General features: G+C 52.4%; 1 protein-coding gene across 1 annotated transcript; it reads left to right on the top strand.

The window, feature by feature from the left end:
* Nucleotides 1-4317: 4317 nt before the first annotated feature.
* Nucleotides 4318-14285, top strand: SLC46A2 (solute carrier family 46 member 2). Its single transcript, XM_037035957.1, has 4 exons — nt 4318-5600; nt 6557-6640; nt 7054-7210; nt 13718-14285. The coding sequence occupies exons 1-4, from the start codon at nt 4448-4450 to the stop codon at nt 13773-13775; spliced, it is 1452 nt and encodes a 483-aa protein (XP_036891852.1). The 5' UTR covers nt 4318-4447; the 3' UTR covers nt 13776-14285.
* Nucleotides 14286-14564: the final 279 nt, after the last annotated feature.

Genomic DNA, 14564 nt, shown 5'->3' with positions numbered 1-14564 from the left:
AAGTGTGAAGGGAATGGCCAGGTTCTGAACTTGTAATTCTGCAGAATTAAAGAGTGAGAGTTGGCTGGGGAAACATCGTGGACTGCTGGATAGTTTTGAGGGCTCAGGTGAGATTTGAGTTTGTAAATTTATAGTTAAAATCTGCCCTATTGTGAGACTTTCCCCAACAGTCCTCAGCTGATAATTGGGTTGATCCAAGGTTCATATGCATTGAAAAGACCGAAGAACCAGAGAATCTGATCTATTGAAAAGGGTGTTGTTACAACGACGTGCCACCAAATCTTAACTGAGACAAGAGAGGAAGAGAAGAAAGAAAAAGCTACTGGTTTGGAAAATCGTGCATGAGTGAAGGGGTACATGGGTCCTGATAAGAGCAAAGAATCATTGCAGCGGAAGTCGTTAACAAGCCACACAGAAGGAGAGGAGGCAGAGAGTGGGGGTTTGAATTACTGACTTTGGAGGGGGCACAGTACAGCCAATCGGTTACTGGATCCTAGGGAGATGTATCTGCCAAGTGGGGGAAGTCACCAGAAATTAAAGGCCCTGGGTTAACTCTCTCAGATCTCTTTCATTCGCCATTGATAGAAAACCCAAATCAAACTTGAAAAGGGGATGCAGAAGATTTTGTGGTTAAAAAGCAGAGGGACAGTTTAGCTTCAGGAACAGCTCTCATGGTGTCCTCAGGATCTGGAGTCTCTCCACCGTTCAGTTCTGCTCTTCTCTGTACGGGCTCCGACCTCAGGGAAGCTCCTTGGTAGTGGTAGCAAATCAGCTGCCAGCAACTCCGGGCTTTCATCACCACCAGTCCAAGATGAACACAAAAGAATAAGCCTAACTAAGCCTAAGTCCTGGGTCTTATTCTGATTGGTCCAAATTTGGGTCACATTCCTATCTCTGAACCAATCACTGTGATCACAGGAACTCATTTCTGGGATTGGCCAGCCCTGAGTCTCATACCCTCTTGGAGGATGGTTCATCAAAGGGAAAATGGGGCGCTGTTACCAGAAGGTCCACTGTACGCTGGTCGGCAAAAACAGCAGATGTCTTTCATTTTCTGCAGGACTGAGCAGGTTGTTTATGAGGTTATTCAAGTTGGTAGCAGACTTAGGGTGGAGAGGAATCCCACAAAGCCAGTCTTTGATGCAAGAGGAGGCCTGGCCTGGCGTCAGTGACTTCTATGCAAAGCAGACCTCAGAGTGTTAGTGCAGTGCCTGTTCATAACTCTTTGGACTGAAAGATCTTTGAGAGCCAAGGAGTTTGTATCCCTGGTACTTACCAGTGGGTCTGATACTCAAAATATCCCTGCGGAGAGGTGGATAGATGGATGGGTGGATAAGTGGACGGTAGATGATAGAGGATGAATGAATGAACAAATGAACCATTGTATTTGACTATATGTAGGAACAGGTTCACACTACTTGATGCAAAGTGTTCAATAAATGGGTGCTTTTTAAAAATGTGTTTCTTCTGTTCAATGACATCAAAACGGAGCACTGTGGAAACAGCATGCCCTTGGAAGTCACACAAGCCTAGATTTGAGTCTTGGCTCTGTGAGGACCTCGTGCAAATTATTCAGCTGCACTAAGTCCTGGTTCCTTCATCCATAAAACTGGGTGATGTTAGGGTGCCGCCTCAAGGGGGAAAGGTCAATGAAACAGTCTCTCAAGAATATCCATCAGTACCATTCACTATTTTGATACATTTATTATAGCTAGGGCCTAGCTCTCGGCCTGACAGAATCTGAAAAACCTCATTTCATCAGCACGTGGACAGGCAACCACCTCCCAGTCCCAGGCTCACATTAACCAAACCAGACAGGCAGACAGATGAATCAGAATGCCAACTGATGGATTTACCCTGAGAAATGATTCGGAGCATCCAAGTAACTATCACATTTTCTGCCTGTGTGCACCTATACTGGGGGAGTAAAATCATAACTAGAAAATTGTTGTGATCAGACAAAGGAGACTTGGACCAGGCATTGGGGCACCCTCAGAGGCAGTGGCCCCCGACAGGGTCTGTGTATCTCCTAAGATGAGTTTGTAAATCTTTGCCTTGTTCCAGTATATATTTATGCTTCGGGAGGCGTCTTATTTTCCTTGCTTGCAATGTCTTGACGAGAGACTCACCCCAACCCCTAAAATACAATATTAACAATTTTAAAAAACCGACACTTCTTCCTTCTTCATCAGCGCAGCCTGCACGTCAGGGGTGGGGTCTCTTGAGCCTTCATGCTCTGAGTCAGGTGGCTCAACTCTCCACATCCATCCACAGCCTGTGAAAGCCCCGAGGCCACCCTAGATGTCAGCAAATCCTTGTGGTGGTGTGGCCTCTGCTTCAGCCCCTTTCCTGGTGGTCTCTGCTCAGCCTGTGTCAACCCAGACACAGCCGCTTGGCTCAGGCCTACCGAACTGAAAACACAAAGTCCCGCTCTCACAAACCAGCCATGGGCAGACTTTTCTGAAGAACCAAGGAGGCGGGAAGAGGTCTCAGGGAGGGCTCACACACACACACACACACACACACACACACGGACCGGCAGGCTGGTTAAAGCCCACAAGAGACGCTCCTCTTCTTCTAGGGCCCCTCTGACCACCCAGATCCCAGAGGCTCCTGCCCTGGCCCTTCCCACCGACAGGTCCCCTTCCCACATCTCTTCCACCCCTCCCCCTCCCCTGCCCTCTGTCCCACTGTCCCACTGTCCCACGCCTCCCTCTCCAGCACATGGGACAGCTTCCTGTCCTCCTCTCAGACACAGAGATTCCACCTGCCCTCTGCAGCCTCCTCCGCAGCTGAGATCCAGGCCAGGGGGTTTGACGTTCTACTTGATCAAAGGTATTTTCGGAACACAGACTGTTCCTTTCTAAACTGACTTTTGGGACCATGCGTTAAGAAAATAAAAGAGTTCCCTACTTGATTTGTAAAGTGCTGGGATGTACATTCAATAAACAAACTTCCATCCACTCCTCCCACCTCGTTTGTGCAATGCACTGTTAATAAGTAATCATTTCAAAACGACTAAGGTGTAGCTGCTCCTCTCCACATTCCTGTGTTACCTGAGAGGACACCTTCGAATACAACCTCCCACAGCTACAGGCTTATACAGACCGTCTCCAGGTGCTACTGGCTTCCCCACTTACTGTCTGTGCGATCTTGGGCGAGTTAGTTAACCTCACTGGCCTCAGTTCCTGCAGCTACAAAATGAGAGGACGGACTAGCTTAAAGACTTCTCAGAAGGATTAAATTCATTTATTCCTGTAAAGTGCTTAGTACACAGGAAAGACTCAGTAAATGTCAGCTGCTTCTTTTAAAGTTCCTTTTAGTTTCTTTCTCCTCAGATGTGTGACTTTATCAATGTAGAGGATGAGAGAGTTTAACCTTTGCACTTTAATAAAGGCAGCCTTGAACTAGAGGCTGAAGCGGCAGGGTCAGCATTCAACTTGGCTCACAGGGTACACCCTGCCCGTATCCTAAGCCACACAGAATGGCCAGCCACTAACTCAGGTGGGGCGTGCATTCAGAGATGAAGGGGGTAATAGGGACTTGCTGAAAATACCATCCCAACCAGAGTAGCCTAAACTGGGACAGCCACCGACTGCCCTGGGTCTGGTTCATTTCCGGATCAGAGGATTCAGGTCCCAAGCCTGGAGGGTCCCAGGGCTGGCTAGTACGATGATGACCAACTCCCACTAGACCTGTCCTGTATCTCACGTGAATCTCTAGGAGTCCTCTCAAATTTCCCTGGTTTCGCCAGAGGAGGCGACAACTGAGACAGATACCAGGGACCCTTCGGGAGCATGAAGCCTGCCCTCAAGTGTCTGGAGCCCCTGGTGAAGCCAGACGCCCTCATCAAATGGCCACCGTGGGCTCCCTGGTTCAGGCTGCTGTTCTCAGCGCATCCGGGCTGCACCGCTGTGTCCGGGGTTGAGGGAGAGAGGTTGTGTTTTGACTCTCCATCCCGGGGCATGGCCGTTCTTGCCCCACCTCCGCGGTCCTCTTTGCAGAAGTGCGTACTTAAAGAAGGAAGCAAGGAAGTCTGAGGTTTCTCAGCCCGGGCATTGACAAGCCCGAGGGAGAAATGCGCAGCGACCTGCAGGAGGTCGGGGCACGCCTGGCTGTGAGGATATCGGCGCCTGGTCGGACGGCGGCGCTCCCTGGAGCAGCGTGAGGCGGAGGCCACGGGTGCGGACGCCAGGGGCCAAGACTCTCTGTGCGCTCCCCCGCGCCTGGCTGCCCTGGGCGGCCGCCAGCCCGGTTATCCCGGCCGGCGGGGGCGGAGGCGAGGGCGGAGCACGGCCTTTTCTGGCTCCAGAGGAGTGTCCGCAGCAGCCCCGCACCCTGCTCCACTCTCCTGCGCTCACTGGACGGACAGCACCGGCTCACACGCTTCGGAGCAGCCGCCAGCCAGCTATTGAGCAACCCCTCCATCCCGCATCAGAGAGACCACATGGGCCCCGAGGCCACCAGCCCTTGCAGGGGCTACCTGAGTCGCCTCCAGGTGCGGACCTGGATTGAACCCGTGGTGGCGTCCACTCAGGTGGCCAGCTCCCTCTACGATGCCGGGCTGCTCCTAGTGGTGAAGGAATCCTTTGCGGCCAGAGCCGCCTCCAACCACAGCGCCAGGCCCGCCTCCAACCACAGCGCCAGCCCGTCGCCCCGGGACGCTCTGGAGGATGAACAGCAGAAGGCCATCTCCAATTTCTACATCATCTACAACCTCGTGATGGGCCTGACGCCTTTGCTGCCTGCCTTCGGGCTGGGCTGGCTCAGCGACCGCTACCACCGCAAGATCTCTGTCTGTGTGGGCCTGCTGGGCCTCCTGCTCTGCCGACTAGGGCTGCTCTTCAAGGTGCTGTGGGACTGGCCCGTGGAGGTGCTGTACTGGGCAGTGGGGCTGAACGGGCTCTGCGGCGGCACCTCAGCGTACTGGTCGGGGGTAGTAGCCCTGGGGTCCCTGGGCTCCTCCGAGGGCCGCCGCTCAGTGCGCCTCATCTTCATTGACCTGATCATGGGCTTGGCGGGGTTCTGCGGGAGCATGGTCTCGGGGCACCTCTTCCAGCAGACATCTGGGCAACCCTGGAGGGGCCTGGTGCTGACGGCCTGCAGCGTGAGCTGTGCCTCTTTTGCCTTTTTCTACAGCCTCTTGGTCCTGAAAGTCCCTCAGTTGGAGGCCAAGCCCAGAAAGGCACCCCCCTCCGTGGATACTGTGTCTGGCACCGTTGGCTCGTACCGCACCTTGAATCCCGACGAGCCAGAGAGGCAGAGTGTTGTGGGGCACCCCCTACCTCCTAGGAAAGCAAAGCCCCCCAAAACCATCATTGTCCTGCTCTTTCTGGCTGCCATCCTCTACGACATGGCTGTGGTGGGCACCGTGGATGTGATGTCCCTTTTTGTGCTGAGGGCGCCTCTGCACTGGAACCAAGTGCAGGTGGGCTACGGCATGGCGGCCGGGTACGTGATCTTCATCACCAGCTTCCTGGGCGTCCTGCTCTTCTCCCGCTGCTTCCGGGACACCACCATGATCACGATCGGGATGGTCTCCTTCGGGTCGGGGGCCTTCCTGTTGACCTTTGTGAAATACACGTACATGTTCTACATCGGTGAGTCCAGCGTTCCTGGGGAGGAAGGACGGAGACACTGCAGGTCAGGGGCAGACTCCAGGAGTGCTGAGGTCTAGGTGTCCCCACTCAGCACCAGGGATTAGACCTGCTACCTCGGAGGTGCCAGGGAGACAGGACCGTGCACACTTGGGTAGATCTGTGTTGTACTGCACATCATGCCAACTGGATTGCCGTGGAAATGTTCCCAGAGTGGCATCCACGGCTCCACGAGATCGTGGGAGGGGCGGCCTGGGGTTGGAAGAAGAGGCTTTGTGATGGCCTTGGATGAAGGGGATGAGGTTGGGTTTCTGCTCCCCAATTTGAAGGGATAAAACATTAATTCAGCTGAAGAGACCCTTTAATTAAAATCATTTCTGGCCAAGCAAGAGCTTTCTAAAAATGGGTTTAAAAATTCTCCATAAATGCTTTCTACAACCAATGTAGCAAATGCCCTCAAGGCAGCGGGATGGAGTTCCCATGTGAGGACTCATTTCAGAGAGAGCTCTAGACCAGGGCTCCAGGGGAGCTCTCTACAATGACAAGAGTGACGCATCTCTGTTTTGTCCAGTAGAGAAGCCATAAGCCACAGGTGGCTGTTGAGCAATTGAAATGTGGCTAGTGCAAATAAAGAACAGAATTTAAAATTGTATTTCATTTTAGTTAAATAGCCACCCGTGGCTAGTGGCCTGCATATTAGAAAGAGACACCTGCTGGACATGTATATCCATGTTGACGAGAATTCGGTTAACTCTACGTGGTTTGCACAACCAATAAAGGCCTGTGCTTTAGCTAACGAAACGTAGGACGGTTACCCAGGAGGAGTGAGTCTTGCAGAGCAAGCCACATAGCAGTTACGGGGAGAGGGAATTCTAAGGGAGGCTTTTGCTTTATGCTGACTCCCCCCTTGGCTGAGGCCGGGCTACAGTGAGGAGTGTTTCTGTGTGATTTCTTTCCAGCTCGAGCCGTCATGCTCTTCGCGCTCATCCCCATCACGACCATTCGATCAGCCATGTCCAAGCTCATCAAGGACTCCTCCTATGGTGAGTAAAATGCCTCTGTCTGAGATTCTCTGCCTGGGCCATTGCAGAGCTGCGTGGCTTGAGGCACAGGGTTCAGATGTGTAGAAGGGACACGAAGAGAGTTCCAGAAGCAATCTCAAATACTCTGGGGACACGCGGGTGCCCACCCCGGGCAGAGGGAGCGAAAATGGGGGAGTGGGGCAGAGAGTCAGTCGCTGTGAAGCCACAGCCAAAGGAAGACGCTCCCATCTACGGGCCACAGGCAGACCCACCACACGGAGGCAGGAGCCCTGGTGAGATGAGGCCTGGAGACCAAGAGGGAGTCCTGGGAACGGGGTGTGGGGGGGTCTCCCGAGATCTCCCCGGAGACCCAGCTAGCTGGGAACAGGCAGGGAGAGCATCATATCTTCTGGTAACCTCTGTTTCTTCCGCAGGAAAGGTGTTTGTCATCCTGCAGCTGTCCCTGACTCTCACCTGGGTGGTGACGTCCACGCTGTATAATGAGCTCTATCAGCTCACCATGGAAAAGTTTGTCGGCACCTGCTTTGCCCTCTCCTCCTTTCTCTCCTTCCTGGCCATCGTCCCGATTGGGTAAGACAGGAGCAGCATCTGCTGTCAGGGGCCAGGGCCCCGGGGCTTAGGTCAAGGGGCTTAGGTCAAGGACGGGCGGGCCGCATCGGCCCACTGTCATAAAGCATTATTCATGTTCAGTGGGCTCTCAGTAGGTTCTCTTGCAAAGACAAATTCCTGCTGTTCCCCCAAATTAATTACTTGGGAATTCCCCACAGTCATAAGTCATGAACGGAAGGCCCCAACACGCTGGCTCACTTCCTGGCGTTTTTGTAATACAATTTATTTATAGGAGCCCTCATACACTTCCTTATACTCAGAGGCTGGGAGTAGAAACCTCGGGAACCTCTCGGACCTCTTTGGTTTAGCTCGTTAGGAAGCAAAGAGGCATCCCTCCTCACTCCCAGCCTCCCCTTCTTCCCCATGCCCCCCCGAGGGCTTGGCACCTGGGTGCTCAGTACCCCTGACATCTCAAGGCTAGGGGACTGGGTGAGGTCCCCGAAAGACTTGGGCAGTTCCCTTGACATCTTTTGGGGACATTGTCTCATTTGTAAAACAAGAGCAGTCAAGCCTAGGAGATAACAGGCGGGAGAAAAACCTGCAAAGCAAAGGAGCAGCCCTCCAGTGGCGTGGCCAGAGCGCCAGCCTAGGCCACCGCCTGGCTGGGCCACAGGGGGAGGACCGGCCCTCCAGCAGCCCCGTCCAATGAGGGCACAGCCTGAACCACCAGGGCAGGCCATGTCTGTGATTTGAGACTTTCTAGTAGCCACATTTTAAAATGATGGCAGCAACAGGGGAAATTGACGGTAATAACATGTTTGATTGAACCCACTATAGCCAAACTATCATCTTCACATGTAATCAATTTACAAAATTAATCAATGAGGTTTTCTTTTCTGTTTCTTTTTTTACTGAGTCTTTGACATCTAGTGTGGACTTTGTGCTGACGGCACATCTCAATGTGGACTAGTCAGATTTCAATTGCTCGGTAGCCAGTGTGCCAAGTGGTTACACATCCATCAGCACAGCCCAGACGGTTTAGGACCCTCCCACCTTCTCCTAAAGTACAGTTCTCTCAGGCTTGTATCAGTCCCACCAGAGGGCAAAGGAATGCAGTAAAGGCATCCACAACCAGGTGCAAGGGATCTGATGCAGAGTTGCATTTTACAGGGAAGTGCCCGGGAGCACAGGAGAACTGTACCTGTCCGTGGTGGGGGTGGTGCCGTGGGCAGCGGTGGAGAAAATGAGGGAGGAAGGCAACGGGGAGAAGTCGGAAGTGGGTGGTGGTGAGGCCCCCCTTCGAATTCTCACATCACATCTCAGTATGTGTCCCTGCCTCCACAGAGTCAGGTCTTTGGGACAGGGGCCCTCGATCATGAAGGCTCTTTGAAACTTTCTTTTAAGTGAATTCTTTTTTTCTTTTTAAATCCTCACCCAAGGACATGCTCCTTGATTTCAGAGAGGGGAAGGGAGGAGGGGAGAAGAGTGAAGGAGAAACAGGGATGTGAGAGAGAAACACCACTTGGTTGCCTCCTGGACGCTCCCGGGCTGGGGACCAAACCCACAACCTAGGTATGTGCCCTGGCTGGAAATCAAACCCACAACTTTTCGGTTTGGGGGATGAAGCTTTAACCAACAGAGCCACACCAGCCAGGGCGAGGCTTTTTACTTTATTTCATAGTCAAGAATGATAAGGTGTGAAGCTCAAACAGCTGGGGAAATTCGTGCCAACAGCAGGCACTAGTGCCCTCCTGGCCCAGTTCTCAGTTTCTCAAGGTGCAGAGCAGAGCCAGACCTGACCTCAAGTTGCCCAGCCCTTAGCTCTTGCCCTGTGCGCCTGCTTTTGGGAGCCTTGGCCGAACAGTCTGGGCTCCGCCGGACCCGGCCTGCAGGGTGAACCTCTCAGGGCCCCAGCTCTTCATCCAGGTCAGCGAAGGATTGGTAGCTGTGACGTTGGCAGCTATCCAGTCCCATCTCATCAGCAGTAGGTTGCAGTAGTTCCTCTAACCTAAATAAACAAAAACCATGGAACAACAAAAGAAAACAAGTCTGACTAGATAATGGGTGTCATAGTTAAAGACAGGAATAGTCCGACGAGAGCAATGAGAAGACACAGTAACCGGTTCCATTCTGGTTTCACTGCTTCATGTGCGTGCTACGTCGGATGCTTCGCCTTCCTTAAGAGACTTTCACGGCACGTAAAGCAGGCCCGCTGCCCTTGACAGCTCACCCCGGAGCATTTGTAACATGCACTTGGACACCGTTGTACATTCTGTGCCTGTAATCTTGAGTAGGCCGTGCGTGGTCTTTGCAACCTTATACCACAGGAGCAGGGCCGGAGTCTTGAATCAGTCAAGTGGGTTAAGGAGGTGCTTTGGTCATTGCTAATTGTTTCCCCCTTTTGTAGACAGCCATAGAGGGAGCCCTGTGCGAACAAAGCCTCGGCGGCTCGCTGTACAGTGGGATCGCTGTGCAGAGAAATGTGAAGGTGACCCATGTCTGGACCCCACCCCCAGAGGCTCCGACTCAGTTGATCTGGGTGCAGCCTGGGCACAGGAACTTTGAACAGCTCTCTGGGTTATTCAAATGTGCAACCAAGATTGAGAACCTCTAGTATATGGGGAGTGTTTTCATTACCTTTCCCTTCCACGAAGGGGAAAGTTCTTACAGCTGTAAGAGGCCAAGGCTGTACCATTAATTATCAAGTGAGATCCACGGGTAAGACCCGCAGAACTCTCTAACAGCAGAAAGAGAAGCTGCATCCCAAGGACGTAAGAACCCAGGGAGGCGCACGTCAGAGCAGGAGCAGAGGAGGGCAGAGGCTGGGAGGAGAGGTCCCTGGGCTGCAGCTGCCAACAGCCTATTGGCAAGAAGGGACTTTGGCTCCGGTCGTTCCTGGTACCAAAGGGAGCCGATTTCACGTTACCTGCCCTCGCCTGCCTGCTCTTCTTTATATGCGGTGGGGAGATGCTGAAGAAATTAGTGTCTGCCTCTGCCCATCTGCGGCCCGTTCCCCACTCACCGCACACATGCTCAGCTACTGCCTCGTGCTTCACAGAGAATAGAAGCCATCAGAGGGGAACGGCCCCATCTTCCCTGAAGTAAATCTGCAAACCTATGTTCATTGGTACCCATCCTAGTCTTCTCCTCCCTCACCCTTTTTTTAAAGGTTGAAAAAAAATTTTAAGATTTTTATTATTTTTAGCTAGAGGGGAAGGGAGAGAGAAAGAGAGGGAGAGAAACATCAATGTGTGCTTACCTCTCGTGTGCTCCCCACTGGGGACCTGGGCTGTGACCCAGGCATGTGCCCTGACCGGGAATTGATCCGATGACCCTTTGGTTCGCATGCAGGCCGGCGCTCAATCCACTGTCCACACCAGCCAGGGCCCCCGACCCTTCTTTATGATAATAATTACATACACTTAAGTGCCCTTAATATCTGACAGGCACAGCTTTAAATATTTGATATATTTTAATTAATTTAGTCTTCTCAAATAGTCCTCTTATGTAATTACTGTTAGTATCCCCATTTTGAGATAAGGAAACAAAATCTAGCAGGTGTCCAACCTTTTGGCCTCTCTCGGCCACCCTGGAAGAAGAAGAGTTGTCTTGGGCCACACATGAAATACATTGCAACATCTAATCACAAAAAAAATCTCCTAGTGTTTTAAGTAAATTGACGGTTTTGTGTCGGACCCCTTTCATAGCCATCCTGAGCTGCGTGCAGCCTGTGGGCCACAGGTTGGACACCCCTGTCTAAAGCTTTCTGCAACTTGCCAAAGAGTACATAGCTATAAGTGGTAGAGACCGGATTTGAACCCAGGCAGTCTCCCTTATCCACTAAGTGACACTGCTTCTTACAAAAGTCACCAGGTGTCCTAGTTAGTATAGCTCAGTGGACTGAGCATTGGCCTGCAGACTGAAAGGTCACCGGTTCCATTCCCAGTCAGGGCACACGCCTGGGTTGCAGGCCAGGTCCCCAGTTGGGGCGTGTCTCTCCCACGTCGATGTTTCTCTCCCTCTCTCCTTCCCTTCCCCTCTCTCTAAAGACAAATAAATTTTTAACAAGAAAGAGAGAAGTCACTGAGTATCTGGGTGCCACCCCTCCCATCTCCTCCAAGAGCTCACTGCAGAGGTTAGATGCTCTCTGTCCTGAACTCTCCCTGCCAGAACTGATGCACGATCCACCACCCTCTCTCCTGTCTCCTCCTCCTCTTTATAGCCAAGTTCTCCAAAGGCTGGTCTGCTCCTGCTGTCTCATGCACCCCCCTCGTTTCCTTTGCAACCCTCTGCAGACCGACGTCCCCAGCTCACCTCCCCGGAGCTGCACTCATTAGCACTAAGACAGGATTTCTTCCAAGCTGGATCCAGTGGACTCTCTGCAATCCTCACCCCACGATCTCTTGGTGGCCCCCAACACTGTCGGTCACTCTTTCCTTGGGCGGCACTTGTCACCCATCTTTCTCGACACCTCTGTCTCCTGGTTGTTCTCCTACCTCTCCGGTCGCTTCTTCTCCACAAGCCTCCACGTGGAAGAATTCTTTGGGGCTCTGCTCTGGGTTGTCATCTTGCCACTTTATATTGTCTAAGTCAGGGGTCCCCAACCTCCGGGCCTCGGACTGGTACCAGTCCCAGCCTGTTAGGAGCCGGGCCGCACAGCAGGAGGTGAGCTTGAATGCAACGCACTAGAATCATCCCGACACCATCCCCACCCCCCATCTGTGTGGCCCAGAATTTTCCTCGAACCTGGTCCCTGGTGTCCAAAAGGTTGGAAACTGCTGCTCTAAGTCACCTCAGGTACTTTCAAAGCTTCACATTATCATTTAAATTTCCAAAATTCAGCTTTGACGCTCTCCCCAGTCTGTTCTCTCTCCAGCCTGCCCCGTCTCATTAAATGGCACCACCACTCAGAGTGACCACGTCCTCTCCCTCCTTTCTCCCCTCCCAGCACATCGGGCCCCATTGAGTCTCCCTCCAAATAGGCCTCAAATTCACCCTTATCTTTCTATCTTTCTGCTGCCACCCCTAGTCCAAAGCACCTGGATGACCGAATTAACCTCTGAGTCACACTCCCCACACCCACCCTCGTTCACCTCCCACCTTCTCTCCACCAGGTGGCCAGAGCCATTTCCCAGAAGGATAAATCCGACCATGTCATCTCTTGCTCAAAACGCTGCACTTGTCTTTCAGTGCTCTTAGGATGAAACCCAAACATTACACCATGGACCACAACAAGGTCTTGCAATACTTGGCCGCACCAACCTCTCTAGGCTCCTACTCCCGCCACTCACCACCCTCCCAGTGAACGCTATGCTTTGGACGCTGTGGCCTCCCCTCTTGCTGCCCCCCTTTCCCACCCACACCTCCTTCTTAACCCAGCCAGCTGTGGTTAAGAGGATTTGAGAAAATCTGCTTCTCCATCTGAACTAGATCCTTCTCTCATTTGCTTCCCAAACCTCCTATCCTTTTCCTCCATAGCGTGACAGTGGTGATTATTTAGTATCTGTTCCCAGTGCTCGCCCGCAGGTTGCAGGCTATCTTGTAGGGACCATAGCGGCTGTTTGACCGTGTGCCCTCTGTGTCCAGTAGTGACCCTGGCATCCAAGAAGTACTCAAGTGCATCTGTTTAATGAATGAATGATCCGTGAAAGGGCGTGCCACCTACTACCACCACGGTTGCCCATCACATCCCAGTGCTGCCTGTCACCTGACCTTGAAGTCTGGGACCGCCCATCACCTTGTGGCAGCGCTCTAGTACTCCACGATCGGGCTCAGCTGCAGGGTCAGGGCTGCACCCCAGAGTTCACGTGGGCCTGGGCTGGCTACCTCCAAGTCTCAGGTCACCTTTTGCCAGTTTTATTTAAGTTTTAAGTCTAGTCAGGGTCCCTCCCTGTAGAGCCCTGGGGCTCTTGGAAGGTGGGGAATCAGAGGGGCTGGAAGTTTCCACAAAGCTTGCCTTTACAGGTGTGGGTTTAGGCCCACACCCCCTCCAGCAGCCCCGGGCATTCTGTATCATTCAGGAAGAGCCCAGAGCCTGAGGTACCTAGAGCTCAAACAGGTGAGAAAACCCAGGACCCCCGGGGCACAGAGATCCAAAATCTGAACCTAGAGCTACACATTCCTGCCCGTGCATTTATCTGCAGATATCTTTCATCAATGTAGGGACTGGGAAAGATGTGAAGGGGCTGTGAAAAGGCAGATGACGAGGCAGCTAATCCTACCTGGGATTAGTGCCCCTGGATCTTGAGATACACGTGGAAATTCATCCTCAGGCAGGAGAGAGATGGAAAGATTCCAGAAAAATGGAGATGCAAAGGGTTGCGGATGTTTCGTGACTGGGACGAGCCTGGAATGAGAGAAGTTCCCTTGGGCCATGCCTCTCCACTTGGGCCAGCATTCTGATGCTGGGCTGCCCAGGGCCTCTCACCTATCAGTGCTGATGAGACACGACACCTCTAAAGAGGTGGCTAGAGGCCTCCCCGCCACTGGCGCTGTTCTCTTATAATTCTCTCTTGTCAATCCTTGCAGCATCGTGGCCTACAAACAAGCCTCATGGGCAAAACATGCAGACGTCACAGAGAAATGAAGGTGCTGCCCGCAGGAGCCAAAGAAGACAAAGGAAGGGACCAGGGACTGGTGACCAGAGCCACCCACTGCTGAGGAACCCGAGTCCCAGCCAGAGTCAGCCTCCGAATGGCCTGCTCTGACTCAGGGGTCCCTGGTGGGTGGGAAAAGCATTGTCCTGGGGATGGAAGAACTTTCTCGGCTTTTGGACATCCCCAATAGGCCGAGGTTAGGTTCTGTGGCAGCTCAGCATGAACCTTCATGGTCATGTGTGAGCTGCACCCACAGCCGTACCAGATGCTTCGAGGAGCTTCAGACAGCAGCCTTGTATTCCTTCCAGAAATTGCCTCCCGGGCTCCACAGTACGGCTGACTAGTCACCTGGGCTTGCTGCTGGGAGAACCATGTGAGAACTCAGACAAAGGCATGCATTTTCAACAGCCTAGGAGAACGTGGAAGGGATCTTTCATACGAGCTGCTGATGGTGAACATCAGTCAATATTTTTTAAACTAAAATAAAACTTTGGAGAAAAGCTAGCTTTCTTCCTGAGGCCTTGGGAGCTGTGAACGCACGGGAGAGGTTCGGAGCTCAGGCTCTCGGCTTGGGGGTAGTTTTGTTGTTGTTGTTGCTGTTGTTTTTTTAAAAAGAAAATATCAGGACTTTTTATTTAATGGAATATTAGATTGAACACTTTCAGTCAACCACATTTTGCAAAGTGAGTAGTGTGAAGGGACAGGAGAGAGGAAATATACAAAGAGCCGTTTTATGTTGAGGCTATTTTATTGCCTAGTTTACTTACATACATAAAAGG

The sequence above is a fragment of the Sturnira hondurensis genome, unplaced genomic scaffold (assembly GCF_014824575.4).
Source record: "Sturnira hondurensis isolate 20B ecotype Veracruz unplaced genomic scaffold, ASM1482457v3 Scaffold0022566, whole genome shotgun sequence".
NCBI lineage: Eukaryota > Metazoa > Chordata > Mammalia > Chiroptera > Phyllostomidae > Sturnira > Sturnira hondurensis.
The sequence above is the reverse complement of the archived record's forward strand: the minus strand, read 5'-3'. Positions and strand labels throughout refer to the sequence as shown.